At 35.6% G+C, this 16,135-nt stretch overlaps 3 protein-coding genes across 3 annotated transcripts; 2 read left to right on the forward strand and 1 right to left on the reverse strand.

Moving 5' to 3' along the window:
- The first annotated feature begins 195 nt into the window (after positions 1–195).
- LOC113098259 (guanylyl cyclase-activating protein 1-like) lies at positions 196–5,946 on the forward strand. The gene is made up of 4 exons (XM_026263274.1): positions 196–959; positions 1,755–1,904; positions 2,668–2,755; positions 5,170–5,946. The coding sequence occupies exons 1-4, from the start codon at positions 765–767 to the stop codon at positions 5,298–5,300; spliced, it is 564 nt and encodes a 187-aa protein (XP_026119059.1). The 5' UTR covers positions 196–764; the 3' UTR covers positions 5,301–5,946.
- A 6,856-nt stretch (positions 5,947–12,802) lies between these two features.
- LOC113098265 (mid1-interacting protein 1-B-like) lies at positions 12,803–13,423 on the forward strand. The gene has a single exon (XM_026263282.1). It carries the CDS (start codon positions 12,898–12,900, stop codon positions 13,312–13,314), a length of 417 nt encoding a protein of 138 aa, XP_026119067.1. The 5' UTR covers positions 12,803–12,897; the 3' UTR covers positions 13,315–13,423.
- Positions 13,424–14,560: 1,137 nt separating this feature from the next.
- LOC113098266 (NADH dehydrogenase [ubiquinone] 1 subunit C2-like) lies at positions 14,561–15,823 on the reverse strand. Its single transcript, XM_026263283.1, has 3 exons — positions 15,566–15,823; positions 14,824–14,967; positions 14,561–14,689 (listed from the first exon to the last, which is right to left on the reverse strand). Exons 1-3 carry the CDS (start codon positions 15,702–15,704, stop codon positions 14,640–14,642), a joined length of 333 nt encoding a protein of 110 aa, XP_026119068.1. The 5' UTR covers positions 15,705–15,823; the 3' UTR covers positions 14,561–14,639.
- Positions 15,824–16,135: the final 312 nt, after the last annotated feature.

Genomic DNA, 16,135 nt, shown 5'->3' on the forward strand with positions numbered 1-16,135 from the left:
AGTAAATTGTGCGCACAAATTACTTATTTTTTCTTACATATCATGTGCAGGGCTCCGTAGGGTTGCATAGTGGAACAATCAAATTAATTACTTTTTAACCATTGACTTATATAATTTCAATGCAACATTTACTTAAGTGTTTTAAATGTAGCACAGCTATATTTTGCCCATTGATACATTTAGGGTTAGGGATACAGTCTTAATCATTTCTTAAAATATCCACCATGTAGTTATGTTCCACACTGAACTTTTGTGGACTCAAATACAGCCTCCTCTACAGGGTTTCCCTAGACAAGAACTATCCTCAGAAATAAACGTCACACTGGGCGGGGTTTATTCAGAGAAGCCAGGAATATTTAAGCTTATTGGCTAGATCTTGACCTCTCCATGGAAAGTGATTGATCATTCCCTGCTAAGCCCTCTCAGACAAGGTCAGGAAGTTCAAGATAACGGCAAATCATGACCTATTCTGCCAAAGGAGAGGGGTAAATCCATCTGGAGACTTTCCCATTTGCCTCTTTGATGACCATAGATGTCCTTCAGTTCTAGGAAGGTTTCAACAGTTATCCAATTAAAGGGTTATCTCTCCTTTTAGGTGCCTAGTCTATAGGGCTTTAGACTTTGTGCCGTCATCAGCAGTCAATACTGTCTTGGAGCAGCAAACTCCTCACAACTCATACTCTATAAACTGCAGCTACTGTTGGACTTCTGGATTTGACAGGCCAATTCTGCATTTCATTTAGAAAGAGGTTCTCTGAGGAGTTATGGGTGCCCACGGATCCAGCCTGGACGAAGTCTTGGCTGAGGACATGCACCACTGGTACAACAAGTTCATGAGGGAATCGCCATCAGGTCTCATCACACTCTTTGAACTCAAGACCATGCTACAGATGCAGGGGATGACTGAGGAAGCCAGCGGCTATGTGGACCAAGTCTTCTTCACTTTTGACATGGATGGGGTGAGATAATGTGTGACTGGAACATTTAGGTTTATTATACAGTTTGATCATTCAGTTGACACCAAAATCTCTTGTGCATGAAATAATATATTTTTGAATATTAAATTAATTTTTATCCAGTGAAAACTGACCTTTTTGAAGACACTTCAAATAGAATTGTATTGTTGTGCTTGCCATTCACTTTCATAGACACTGTTTATGCCTGGTATTAATATGCATTTTTGTTAATTCTATCACAAGTGGACAATGCTAAAAACAGGTGTGAACAGGGTCTAAAACGTTTTGAGCTTGTTGAAAATAGATTGGATTGGATACTCATGCTTTCGAACAGCCCCTCTGCTGACTGAGCTCATTCTGAAACATTACAATGTTAATTTCTGTTCATCTGTTAGCCATCAAAATCAGAATGTTAAATTACATTTAGATTAAATTACAATGGATAAATGTATGTGACCCATTGTCTGGTGTCTCGCTATCATCTCAGTGAGTTTTTATTACGTTTTATGCATAAACAGTAACATGATTTAGCATTTTCATTTCATTGTGGACAAGCTACTTTTTTTAAACTCTTAAAAGGCCAAAGAATAATTCAGTTTTTAAGCAATATGTTGCTTATGCTTACAGTGCATGAGACAAATTTAATTGGCCCAGTCAGATTTTTCCAAACAATGAATGGTCAAGCTTGCACATGCGCCTTATTTTTTATTCTATTCTATAATAATAATAATTATTATATACTTGTATATTTCTTTCTTTTATTCTAATTTATATTTATCTATTTATTTTTTACCTCAGGATGGCTACATAGATTTTGTAGAATACATCGCAGCTGTAAGTCTGCTACTAAAAGGAGAGATAAACCAGAAACTGAAGTGGTACTTCAAACTCTTTGATCAGGATGGAAATGGCAAGATTGACAGAGATGAAATGGAGACCATATTCAAAGTAAAGTATATCCATTTTTCCTTTATTTAGTGATCCCTTTGTTCTGGTGTATGACCACTAATTCATACTAGAGTTCCGTTTAATGTAGCACTTATGCAATGAAGCAAATGCACAGCTGTTTGAGTTGAGAAATGACTTAGAGAAATTACTTAGTGAAGACAAAATATATCTGCACTCTTAATCTTCTTTTCTTCATAAAAAGAAGCTTAAGTAAGAGTGCAGTTATTTTGTGTCATAACATCACATAGAAGCAATGGTTTTCAGTTACTAAAGCCATTGTAGAAATACACTTTTCAGAGTTAGCCATGATTTGTTTATTCTACAAGCAATCCCAACATGGAAGCCTCCATGACAGAGGTAGGCAAGTTCGGTCCTCGAGAGGACTGTGCAGGACTGTGGATCTCTAAGACCGAACTTGCCTACCCCTGCTTCCTGAGGTGACCGTCCCCATGTAGAATAAAACATTTGTCATAAAAACTTCTGATATGACTCCAATCCTCTTCTCATGAAGGTCTACATTATTAAAAACTAAATTAAAACACACTTTTATTTCAATTTATCTATTTTGCCACCATAGATGTGTATTCCAAATCAGTGATTTTGTGGCCACAGAATGTTTATATGATAGAAGAATCTGATCTCATTAACAACTTCTGAAGCCACACAACAGATCTTGGTTTAAAGCACAAGGAAATTACACTGACGCAATTTGACATGTTATGTTAGTAAAAGACAAAACATTAATATTTTTATCTTTGCCCAGGCCATCCAGGATATTACCCGGAGTTATGACATTCCTCCAGATGATATTGTGACTCTGATCTATGAGAGAATTGATGTCAATAATGAAGGTTAGAGCTGCTAGATCATATTAACCTTCAGCATAATTTTTCAACTGGAATATTTCATTTGAAACAATTAACATAACACTAATTTCTCCTATTGTCCTCTGTGGTGTTTGGTGTTCTTTACTTTTCAAGTAATTTCTGTCCAAGATTAAACTTGCAACCTTTGTGTAGTATTAGAAGCTCAAATCTAAAACCACCACTACCATTAACAATGGTCAATGTTTAAACTTCTTTATTGAACAAGGTTATTGGCTAAAATAAATATTCATTACAGCATCTATAGTGTATACACAGAGAACAAATTCCAGTGGTAAAATGTCTGGGTAAGTCAGTCTAGGTCGATATAACCAGTTAAAGTTTAGAATCATACTGTGTTTGTGTGTATATTTCTTTTCTTTTCTTTTCTTTTCTTTTCTTTTCTTTTCTTTTCTTTTCTTTTCTTTTCTCAACAGAAAACCAAGTATTTCTTGATCAAAAAGGACATAATGACATAAATTAAAAGCAAATAACATTTTGAATCCTAAACAAGTAACACTACAGTTCTATAGTCTAATCTGAAGGGTGAACTCAAAGCCTAACCTGATTTTACCAAGTGAGACATGTTCCTGGGACAACATCGTTGTTGACCCTGGATCAACATTGTGATTATCCAATCAGATTTGAAGAACCAGTTTACAGATTTTGTGAAGTTTATGCTTAAAATCAGTGTTTGGTGCTTGTACATCAGTGTCATTCATCTATCATTTCCTCTGATTTTAGGGATTACTCATGGTTAAAGTTAGGTTTAGGTGTAGGGATATGGTTAAGAATATATTTTTGGAGTAAAATGTTGTTCCAGGGTCAACAAAATATGTTGACCTAGGAACACTTCGGACTTGGCAAAATCAGGACGTGCGAACTCAAAAGACATAAATCATACAACAAGGTAATTTTTGAAGATTAGAATCCACTGTAAAAAAAAGAAAGAAAAAAAAAACAGAAAAAACATCTCTTCATCAAAGTGATTTCACCATCATATGGACAACATTTAAAGCATAATTATAATACAAAATAATAATAAGTACTATGCACCCATTTGTAAAGAAGGTTGTAAATTAACTAATTACTCTAGCCAATGTTGTCATGTCACGTGACAAAAGAACGAACAACCCGAAGACCCAAAAGATGAACTAATCTATTCTCTTTCTGGCTCAAAACTGCATTCTTTTACTGTCTATGGTTTTAGCATATGGGTCTGTCACATGATTAAGGAACGGCTTTACCCGAAGACTCGTGAGATGATCTAATCAATTCTCTTTCCGACTCAGATTGCCTTGGGTTTAGTTTATGGGCCTGTCACGTGATTAAGGAATGAGTCAAAAATCTGATAGACCTGAACTATGAACTAATCAATTCTCTTTCCGGCTCAGACTGTTTTGGGTTTAGCGTATGGGTCTGTCACTTGATTAAGGAACGAGTCAAATCCCAATAGACCCGAACTATGAACTAATCAATTCTCTTTCCGGCTCTAGACTGCATTGACTGACACAGGTGAATTACTACTACAGAACTAGAATATTGCGCATGCGCGACTGAACAAATCATCCCCGAGACGACTCGTTCTTCCTGAGTCACATTAAAGATTCGTTCAAAATGAACGAATCGTTCAAGAACGACACATCACTACAGTCTAGGTCGATATAACCAGTTAAAGTTTAGAATCATACTGTGTTTGTCTGTACATTTATTTTCTTTTCTCTAAGTTCTCTAAGAAAACCAAGTATTTCATGACCGTTTAAATTGTTTGCATTGGTTTATAACAATTTAATCCCAAACTTCAGTTCTCATTATATTGTAAATAATGTCATTATCATTTCCATAATGTACCGTAATACATTACAAAAATTCTACCAATAAGTATCATAATAGGTTGTTTTTTGTTTTAGTTTTTTACATGATTGAGAATGAGTTTTTTTCTTTTCTTTTTTTTTTTTTTTACATTTACATTTTAAAACCTTTTATGGTCACACTTTATTTTAGGGTCCAATTCTTACTATTAACTAACCATTAACTATAACTTTTGACTCAATTTACTCCTTATTTGCTGCTTATTAATAGTTTATAAGGCAGTTGTTAAGTTTACGGTATTGGGTAGGATTATGGATGTCATGCATTATATGTACTTTATAAGCACTAATAAACAGCCAATATGGTAATAATAGACATGCTAATAAGCAACTACTTATTAGTGTGAATTGGACCCTATACTAAAGTGTCACCCATTTTATTATTAAAAACATAATATATTTACTCATATGTGTAAATTGCAATTTATTATATTTTACACTCTATAATCTTAGTTTTTTCTTTTAATTCTGTGTTGAAATCTGACCTTTCAACAGATTCACGCTTAAAATGTAATGCCTATACTTTGGCAGGTGAGTTGACATTGGAGGAGTTCATCACAGGGGCTAAAGAACATCCTGATATCATGGAGATGCTCACTAAGATGATGGACCTCACGCATGTCCTGGAGATCATAGTCAATGGGCAAAAAAAGAAGGAGTGACTGCCAATTTCTGATGCATTGCACAATAAAAGGATCCCATCCTGATTAAAGATTGACTCTGTGGCTTAAAAGCATAAAACATACTTGGTAGAGGGTGAAACCTGCTAGCAGTATCTCTGTGATTGTTTTCATACACTTTTTCTCTGTTTCTGTGCCTCCAGATATCCAGTTAGCAGAGCTCTCTTACCCTTCTACTTTTATCTGAATCACCTTTACAAGTCTGAAAATGTCATTCTCACAGGCAGAAATGATACAAGAGGAGATTAATTAATGGTAATTAATGGATCATTTGTCCTATTTGCTGTGGTGTGAAGCATGTTGTTAGCAAATGATATGCTCTATGAGCCGCTGCATTTACAGTGCCCCTAAAATGTATATGGACACTTAAGTCTCAATTAAAATGAATCAAAATGACAGGCACTTTTAAATGTGACTTACTAAAGTAATTTAAATGTCCAAACACTGTTTAGTGAACACAGTGTAAAGAGGGACCAGTGTTATAAATAATTTGTACAGTTTTTCTATTGATGTATGTAATCTTCATTCTGACTTTTGAAATTTTGTGCTAAATTATTTAGAAAACACTACCGTTCTAACTTGTAACCATTGCCTTACATAAATAAATGCAGTATGCTGCACATTTGGACTGCTGTTTTCTGTCTGACTGTTACCAACTGTTACAAGGGTTTTTATTTTTAAGTTTCATTAAGCATTTGTTATACTACAAGTGAAAAGTTTTGTGTGTGTGTGTGTGTGTGTGTGTGTGTCTGACTGTTACCAACTGTTGCAAGGGTACTGTTGTTACTGTATATATATATATATATATATATATATATATATATATATATATATATATATATATATATGTGTGTGTGTGTGTGTGTGTGTGTGTGTGTGTGTGTGTGTGTGATGGATCCCCTCCTTCGCCCTGGAGTACCTCCTCCTCTGTATGTTAATTCGCTCAGGGCACACACCAGTCTGTTCAGGATCATGGCAAGCCACACCAACTACCCGGATGACGTGCTCTGTGCGTTCTACAACGCCAGATTGAACATTGCACACGGAGCGCAGTCGTCCAAGGATGCTCCCCTAGTGAAATTCGCCACATTTGTGGAGTGGACACTGGCTAGAAATAGATCTCTGTTCCCCACCTGTTCTCATGGATTGATCGCTAGTGCCACTCCCGACCCAGAGCCCAGCCCACCATCTCCCCACGAGTATAAGCCCGAGCCCACCGATGAGTCAGAGCGCAACCCATCAGATCAGGTCGAGAGGCGGCGACAGTGCCCACCACGAGGGAGCAAGCCGTGGATGGTGTTAGTGTGGAGTGGAGTGGAGCCACCTGCATTACTAGAACCAGGAAGTATGACCATATTAGCCAGGTTCTGTCAGCACTCCACTGGCTACATTGTATAGATTTTGAAATCTTGCTTATTACTTATGAAGCCCTGAATGGTGTAGCACCTCAGTATTTGAACAAGTTATTGTTACATTACAGTCCTCCGCGTCCACTGTTTTTCAAATCAACTGTGGGTGACAGATCCTTTTCCTATTTAGTGCCCAAACTCTGGAATAACCTATCTTAAATTTTTTCGTGAGGCAGGCACACTCTGCCAGTTTAAATCTTGATTAAAGACCCATCATTTTAACCTGGCTTACCCATAACACATTAACACATTTCTAACATTCAATTCCGTTAAAGGATTTTTAGGCTGTATTAATTAAGGTCAACCGGAACCAGAAACACTTCCCATAACACCCGATGTACTTGCTACAACGTTAAAAGAATGGCATCTATGCTAATATTAGTCTGTTTCTCTCTTATTCCGAGGTCACCGTAGCCACCAGATCCAGTACGTATCCAGACTAGATGTTGGATCAGCACCTATAGAGGACCTTTACAGCCCTAAAAGACAGCAGAGACTAGGACAACTATGCCGCGTTTCCACCGAAATTACCCGGAACATTTGTACCAGGAACTTTTTCTCTAGGAACCTTTCCCCCCCAGACCTGTTGCTTTATGCGTTTCCACAGCGGTGTAAAGTTCCGGGAAGATTAGGCAAATAGACTGGTGATGTAGGTCTGCGCGCGTTTCTCAATACAAAGTTTGCTGATTTTGGACGTGCATCCTTGGTAGTTCAGACTTTGTGCATTCGACTCGGGAGCGTGATGTCCGCAACAATGCAAATCCGGTAAATCTGCAAACAGCAGTGTACTTGATAACGTCATTCAGCTCGTCTTGGCTACTGCAATTTTCCTCTCTGTATATTTACAATAAAACGAAATAGGATATCAAATACCACTGCCTCCTTTCGTTTTCATTTAAACATAATAACAGCTGCAGAAATGTACTTAGATCAGGGATATGTGTATATAAACAGCCATTACAATGAAACAAAATATTATACAAATTTGCCTTTTTATTTTCATTTTAACATATAGATAAATTGAATACAGATGAAAGATAACCTGTTAGATTTACCCAAAATTTATTATATTTTATGTTTAACCACTAAAGAGACATCAGAGCCAGCGGCACATATCAGAAGGTCTAGCTGAGGTGAGGCTGCTTCTCAGCGGATAGATGATCACTGATCTCCCGCTGATCGCGTGGAACTCACGTCTCCGAGATCGGCGAAACACATTTTTAAATAGGCGCTGTGTTTATAAATAAACCACAGATTTGAGTTTTAAACAACTATATTCTCGCCTGAAATACTTTTAAAATTAAATTTCATGGCACAATAGCAGTAATATTTTTAAATGATCCGAATAAATGGTGGTTGAACCAATGCTGCGTGAACTCGACCAATCAGGATGTTTAGTGCCCAAGTCCAGCCCCCGAAAGTTCCGGAACTTTGAAAAAGTACTACCTCACCAGCAGGGACTTTCTGAGGGGCATTTTTTAACCCAGAACTTTATTTAGTTCCTGGTTCCTCCGGTGGAAACACACCAAGTACCAGGCCAAACTCCCTAGTTCCTGGGTAAAGTTCCTGCGGTGGAAATGCGGCACTAGATACCCTCTAAAGACCTTGTCTCAGATAGCCACCAGGACAAGACCACAGGAACTAGTTGAGTGTCTGACCAGAGTAGAACTGGCCGCGCTGACTGAGTCTGGTTTCTCCTTAGAAGGAAGAAAGGCCATGTGTTCTCTTTGAGCAGTCCCGGATGGTATGGGGCTCCCAGGGGAGACCCTGTCGGTACAGGTGCAAATACGGCATTCTTTGACAGACTTTGTGCTTTATGTCCTTTCCCTTGAGCCTTAATTGTCACACAGAACTGTCAAAATGTCCATATGAGTATCTCACGTTAATACAGTAGGCTATGGCATAAGTAAACATAAACAGGTTATGTGTCAGTTATGTTACATTCATTTGGCCTTAAAGGGACAGGAGCCTGATTAATGTTAATCAAACAACAACAGATGTTAATTAAATGTATAAATGTTAAACTAACTGTATAAAAAAATAGTTTAGTTTAATAGTCTAATATTTCATTTGTATCTATCGTATTTGTCTTGTTGGTTCATAATTTGCTTCATAATTTTTATAAAATTGTATAAAATGTGTGTGCATAAAATTTCTCATATAGTGGTCATATATCAGCTCAGCTAGCCTCAGGTCTAACCAGTGGCGTAGATTAAGCGGGGCATGTGTCAATAAAGTATGAAAACATTGACGATCTGATATAGGAATGATCTTAATTTGTGGGGTGCTCTTTCATTATTGGACTGATTTTTATGTTTTAATGTGTTGTCAAGGATATACAAGAAACAGACAGCCTAGGTTTATCTGGGCAGAATCAGGATGACACACAAGAAAAAGAACCTTCACAGGTAAGAAAGAGTGACTTATAACATCTGGCTGCTATTGCATTTTTTTCATTGTATAAAATTTAATACACAAGTGTTTATATGATTATATATGGATCAATCATAAAAAATTCAAATGCAATTAGTTATATATAGAAACAAATATGTAGCACATTAGTATGATGAACAACTTCTCAGCTATAATTTTAAACTACAGTAGGTACTTATTAGCTTGAATATTGGCTGTTTATTAGTACTTATAAAGCACATATTAATTCCTTATTCTTCATGGACACATTCTGCATCCCATAGTCCTACCTAATAACTAAACTTAACAATTACAGCAACTACCGTACAAGCTATTAATAAGCAGTAAATGAACAGTTTATTGACGCAAAAGCCATAGTTAATAGTGAATGTGTACCCAATATTAAAGTGTTAAAAAAATATGGTTACACTTTAGAATAGGTCACACTTATTAGTTGCTTATTAACATGCATATTACTAGAATATTAGCCATGTATTAGTGCTAATTAAGAACATATGCCTTATTCTACTTGACCTTATTCTCCATCCCTAATCTTACCCAATACCTAAACCTAACAACTACCTTACTAACTCATCATCATAAGCAGCAAATTAAGAATTTATTGAGAGACATGTTGTAGTTAATAGTTAACAAGTGTTACCTATTCTAAAGTGTTACCAAAAATATTTTAGGATACAAATGATTGATTATTGTTAAGCAGTGTATCAGGGATAGTTCAATCAAAAATGAAAATTTGATTCATGCAATGTCCGAACTGTTATAATTCTCCTAAGTGCGTTGTCCTATGCGCTTTTTAAGAAGCAGGAGCATGAGGTGTCTTCTTCTTCTTGCTTTATGACAGATCACAGACTTATTAGTGCATTACTTCCACCTTTCGCTCAAATGGACCATTGCCACTCTATCTACAATCTCAATTAGGAGTGTCAATGGTCCACTTGAGAGATAGGTGGCGGTAATGCAGTTTTAAGTCTGTGATCCCCCGTAAAGCAAGAAGAAGAAGACGCTTTAAGTGCAGACTGCTTGAGGAAGCGGTCATAAGTTCAGGCAGTGCATCAGAGGTTAAAAAAAAATAAAAAATACTATATAAATACTGTACAGTTTTTTGCACAGATCAATCGTTTTCTGTCTTTACACATCAATGTATCGTCAAGAGCCACAGGGTTTAATTTGGTTTTGTTTGTGTATGTAAAAAAAAAAAAAAAATGTTGTATGTTTTATCAGTGATTCCCATTCACTTCCATTAAAAGACTGACAGACTGCAACAGTTCAAATTAAGAGTTCAAATTATTTGTTCTACTGAAGAAACGTCACCAACATATTGGATGCCCTGGTGTCAAGCAGATAAACATAAAATTTTCTTTTTTGGTTGAACTAACCCTTAAATGTGTTTCTTCTGTTTGTCACTATTCCCTGTATGTACGTTTCAAACACTACTTCATTTTCAATATACAGAGGCTTAAGTGAATTCAGAGTTGAGAGTGAATGAGGCAGAAAGTATCAATGAGGCTTCAGAGGTAAGGACAGATTATTTACAGCATTGTCTATAATAACATATTTCTTACCTTTTAGCTTAAACTAAGCAGACTAATTTGTCCTTTTTTATAGACAGAACAGGGGGCATCAGGCATAGGGCTGGCTGCTGTAGAAGTAGGCAGGTCTTCTGTAAATATTAAAAACCCACCAGCTAGATCCTAAATTGTGTGTCAGGTGCTTCGGGACAGAATTCTAAAATTTCATGCTAACTAGTACCAAGAATTTGCATGGCTTCATTTTGAGCCTGGTATTGATGGAGTATTGTGTGTGGAGCAAAATGTCTAGGTATAACTCTAGACATTCTCCCCCCCTCCATTTTTAAATGATGGCTCACCAGTTAAAAAAAAAAACAAGCAAATAAAATATTTAAACTGTGATCTCAAGCAAAATGTTTGAAAATGTGAGAGAAAACTGATTAATATGATTCCACACTCAGTCACGGCATCATCAAACTATGACTTTTTTGTTTGTTTTGAATGTGTGCCCTCTACAGTAGCAGCAAAAACTTACATATTGTATTTTTAAAGGGATTATTCTCCACAAAAAATGTAATTTGTCATAATTGACCCATTTATTCAAACACTCTTGAAGCATGTTTCATAATCTCACTAATTTGATACGTCAGCTAACAATGTCCAACAGTGTACACACTTTTTTTCTGAATAATGTCAAAATGTTTAATTTTTCTCAAAAGCTATAAAGATTTACAACACAATTTAATTTCCACCACATCTCAAATCATATATTATGTATACATTAATTCTGTGGTGGAATTGATAGTTGATTTTTGGAATAAAAATGTCTTACTTCACTTCTGACAATTGTATATATTCTAAATACACAAAATATGATCATATTTTCACATATTTGCATCATCTGCAGCTTGGAAATTATGCATAAAAGTATATTTCCCATAAGTGATGTTTACTTTCATACTTCTTTATTTTCTTTGCACATCAAATGTGCCATATTTCATCTAAAGCTATTCCCTTCACTGTTGTCTTCTTGGTAAGAAAATACTAACTTTCCAAACATTTTATTATTATTATTATTTATTCATATTAAATATTTTCACTTCTCAGACTTCTGCTGTATGCAGCATAGCAGTGTTAAAATATTATAAATTACATAAAATATTACATATTATATTTTATTTGGAATTTTATAGGGTGAACTTAACTAGATATTAACTTTAACTTGCTGTGCAAAAAGATTAAATATATCATAAAATCATTTTATGTTCCAATAAATGATGAAGTTTGAACATTTATTTCTTCACAGACATTGTGCAAACAATTTGACTGTTATTTCCAAATATGAGTGATGTTGTACAGTCTGGTTGCATCTGTACATGTGCAATCACAGTTCAGAGCCAATCCAAACAGATCTGACCTTGAATGTCATTGCACTCTAATTGATTAGAAACATACTCTTAGATTATATTTAGCTTTCCATTTATAGCTTTTCAATGTTGTAGAATCATCGAAAAATAAAGCTTGCTCATTTAATGCAAAATATGATTAAAGTGTGCTGCTGAATGCATGCATGCATGACACATGATCTTTAAAGCATGTTGATTTTAATTGTACTTCTTGTGTTAAGTAAAACTTTTAACTGGACATTATTACAAAATGCACTTTTTAAACGTGTGCACTTTTTACTTGTCTGCTATGAAAAGTTGTGAAAATTTGCTTTTTATGCAATTCTGGATTTAGATTCATTTTTAAATATTACTCTTCAGGTTTGAGTTGTTTTCATTTTAGTTTTAAGCTTACATTATCTGCAGTTTCTAGTTATATATATATATATATATATATATATATATACTTTTTAGACTTGAAGTACACTATGAGTACACTTAACACATTTAAACACACTTCTTATTCACGAGGGATGGTCTGATGTAAATGACCATTCTGGGGACAGTGGCCTCCAGTAAATTGCTCAGTCTCAGCATGGCAGCCAGAATGTCACGCTGTGAAGAAATAAGGGGAAGGGAGGGGGGGTGAGCTAAAGGGGGTGCTTTAACTGAACTCAACCACTAGCAGATCAGGCCACCATGTTGCGTAACTGTTCCATGCGACCCCTGTCAGACAGGCTATAAAAAGAGCCTTTTTCTTCAGATTTTGCACTGCATCCAGGCCCCGGCTGCTACACCATCTAATCAAGAGACGCCCTCTGCCTGAAACCCACCTCCAGCAACCATGCAGTTTGCCGATGCCAAGCTCAGCCGAAGCTCCCTGTTGCTGGCCCTGAGGCGCTACGGCACAGCAGTGAAGAATATGGAGCAGACCGTCCTGCTTCCTAGCCTTCTCAGAGATGTGCCATACGATGACGGTTCGGACTGTGAGGGCGCCGACAACAGCATGGACCTGTACGAGTACTACCTTCTGCTGAAAGCCATCAAGAACACGGCAGAGAGTGGCCTCATCCCACATGACGATGCCAAAGCCACGAGTCACGCTGCCCTGCACAAAGGCCTGGAGCCTCTGCTGGAGGCAGAACCTGAAGAGCTTTTCCACTTCCATCTGCGAGGCCTGTACACAGTCATGGCAACGCTCACGAAGAAGTCCCAGAACTTGACTGAGAAATACTTGGACATCATCGGGATCAGTCGTTAGGATTCAGCACATATTGAAAAAACATCCATCTTGGGTTGTTGCAATTACCTGGAAAGCTGTTTACATCCTTGTCACTATCTGTGACATGCAATTAAAATATTTCAAATGATTTTGTTTCAGAATTGTATTTATAATCTTAAATTTATAATTATTTATTATAATTATTATTTTATTCTAATCACCCATTAGATTTGGCTTGTAATATTAGTTTACATTCTGTACACAGATTGTTAGTGAACAGTAGACATTTTAAAATAGACAAACTGCTTCCATCTAATATCAGGGGTTGCAGTATGAATAGGTTATGAAATTAGTTTTTTAATTAACTGAATTTTGTAAATTACGTAAACAAGATCACTGAAACACTTTAAAGACCTTCACTTGTTGTAACTGTACATAATTTGCATATATATTGTCAGTGAAACAAGCAGAACAGGCAAGTGAAATCATTGAGATATAACAAATTTAAGCTAATAATAAAAGACAATTTATGTAAAATTGCCAAAGCACTGTATGCACACCAGTATTATTTTGCTATTATTTATATCATATTTAATGAATCTCATTTAAAGTGAGACTTTTTTTTTATTTCAGCTCTAGTTATATCCAGTTAGTTATTTTAGTGCTTCACCTTAAATTTATTACTGTTAGTTGCCAATGATACATTTCTATTATTTATATATATTTTTTTTCATTCTATCATTTACTTTATTTAAATTAACAAAAATGCTTTAAATAGTTCTGGTCAATGACAATAACCCAGATGTACACGTGTACACACACACACACACACACACACACACACACACACACACACAAAACTCCTGCTATTTCTCATTATTGCATGAGACAGGCTATCTGTAAAATGTCATGCTGTTCAGTGCTGCACAATTATTTGTACAATCAGTTCAGAGATACTGATGGCCTTGTTTATGCATGTCCTTGCGACATGCTTTCTGTCATTATGGCAAACACACTCTTAAGAACAGCAGATGCATAATCAGTATACTAAATACACACATGTACAAGACTAAACTCAAATTGTGAAAGGAGCACTTCATCAAAAATTAAAATACTATCTTTCTAAACTGCGTATAGTCCATGGAATACAAATATTGTAAAATAAAAATTGATAGTGGGTAAATTCTGATCTTGTTTTGTGTTGACTATTCATACAATTAAAATATTCTGGTAATGTAAAAACTAATTGTACATTGAAAAAAAAAACAACAACAACAAAAAAAACTTTTTTTTTTAACAGTTTAATGTCACCGAGGACACAACTTAATAAATCAATACAAGAGTATTTTAACAGTAGACTCTGTTCAACGGATTGGATGAAAAGGCTCCACGATTTCAGCAAATGTCTTCGGTTCTGGTTTGAGAAAGTGAAAAAAAAAAAAAAAGAAAGTTGAAAGACAGAATATTGTGGCAACATTCATACATATAAAGAATGTCAAGACAGAAAATAACACACTATCATGTGGCAGGATTTCCAGATGCTGTTACCTTTCTCTGGAAATACATCAGGATGCAGCCGCATGTACTCTTTCATGTCCCTGTCCAATGTGGCATATTTATAATTCTCATACTTTGTAAGATGATAACCAATAAACCATCCAACTGTTATGAACAGCGCTTGGCGATGAACACCTGTATGTAAAAAGGAAAGTATATAAAAAGTATAAAATATATAAAACATTAGAAATTAAAATATATGTTTGCATAATCAACTGGAATGGTTGATGTTTAAGAATACAACTGACGGTTTAATTTTCATTCAAAATTGTCCTTTTTTTTTTTTTTTTTTTTTGGAAAAGTAAAATTCACACTTATGCATTAAATCTGGTATTACTTCTGCATTCATTTTATATCACATTTTGCCATTTTAACTGGACCGGTCAGTTGGATAATATAGTGATATGCAAATTATATTAAGTCACAAGCAATGTTTATGGTTTAGCCCAAGTAACAAAGAATGCAACAGCAATTCCACTCGGTAATAAAAATATTAGTATCCATGGTATTTTATAATGGTACCATATAAATATCAAGTTATATGAATGTGGTATTCATTTAGTAGCACACAAATGGTCACCATTATTGTACCACGGTGCCAACTACAGTTCATTTGTGCAAGAAAAGTCAACCACGAACGCATCAATTTGTTATTATTATGCAATTAAATTACAATATGTTGATGTTACACATATAATTCATTATAATTGCATTGCTGTAGATGTGTTCTCACCGGCTTTGAGCGCAGGTCTGCGGTTTAAACTGTTGTGCAGCATCGCGGTCGCCCACCCGCACAGCCCGAACCACAATGAATTTCTGTTGACGATCCCCGGCGGAGGCAAAACCTTCGCTTCGTCAGGGAGAAGACCCATTTTGCCAAATAGCTGGCTCTTCTAAAGTAAGAATCCGTTTGACATTTAACTTTCCATATCACTTTCTAGAGGAAATCAAGGGCAATGTTTAGGCGGAAATGAAAACCGGTCCGGTCAGAAACACATGGCGGATTTACAAGTGTTCCGGAGAGAACATATGGATATTCTAAACATGAATATCGATTCTATGAACTAATTCAAGCTTTTCTTGATATACATATATTATAGTATTATTATTAAAACTACATATAATGCATTTCAGGGTTACGTTACGTTTCCAGTCTTACAGTAGGCTACATTTATTCAAATGTGGATGGAACTAGAGATCAGAGCTAGATTTATATTGATGATGAATTATTTGTATATTATATTGTAATGTATTTTATGTACTGTAATAATAAAATAAAATATGTTTAAAAGTATGTGAATGT

This window comes from Carassius auratus, unplaced genomic scaffold (genome assembly GCF_003368295.1).
Source record: "Carassius auratus strain Wakin unplaced genomic scaffold, ASM336829v1 scaf_tig00216461, whole genome shotgun sequence".
Lineage (NCBI taxonomy): Eukaryota > Metazoa > Chordata > Actinopteri > Cypriniformes > Cyprinidae > Carassius > Carassius auratus.

Excerpts from the sequence above, each read along its gene's own strand:
- LOC113098259 (XM_026263274.1), top strand. The coding sequence starts at position 765 with ATGGGTGCCCACGGATCCAGCCTGGACGAAGTCTTGGCTGAGGACATG. Across the intron at positions 960-1,754 it reads TCACTTTTGACATGGATGGG|GATGGCTACATAGATTTTGT; the intron begins GTGAGATAATGT and ends TTTTTACCTCAG. Across the intron at positions 2,756-5,169 it reads AATTGATGTCAATAATGAAG|GTGAGTTGACATTGGAGGAG; the intron begins GTTAGAGCTGCT and ends ATACTTTGGCAG.
- LOC113098266 (XM_026263283.1), bottom strand. The coding sequence starts at position 15,704 with ATGGGTCTTCTCCCTGACGAAGCGAAGGTTTTGCCTCCGCCGGGGATC. Across the intron at positions 14,968-15,565 it reads CAGACCTGCGCTCAAAGCCG|GTGTTCATCGCCAAGCGCTG; the intron begins GTGAGAACACAT and ends TTTTACATACAG. Across the intron at positions 14,690-14,823 it reads TGATGTATTTCCAGAGAAAG|AACCGAAGACATTTGCTGAA; the intron begins GTAACAGCATCT and ends TTCTCAAACCAG.
- LOC113098265 (XM_026263282.1), top strand. The coding sequence starts at position 12,898 with ATGCAGTTTGCCGATGCCAAGCTCAGCCGAAGCTCCCTGTTGCTGGCC.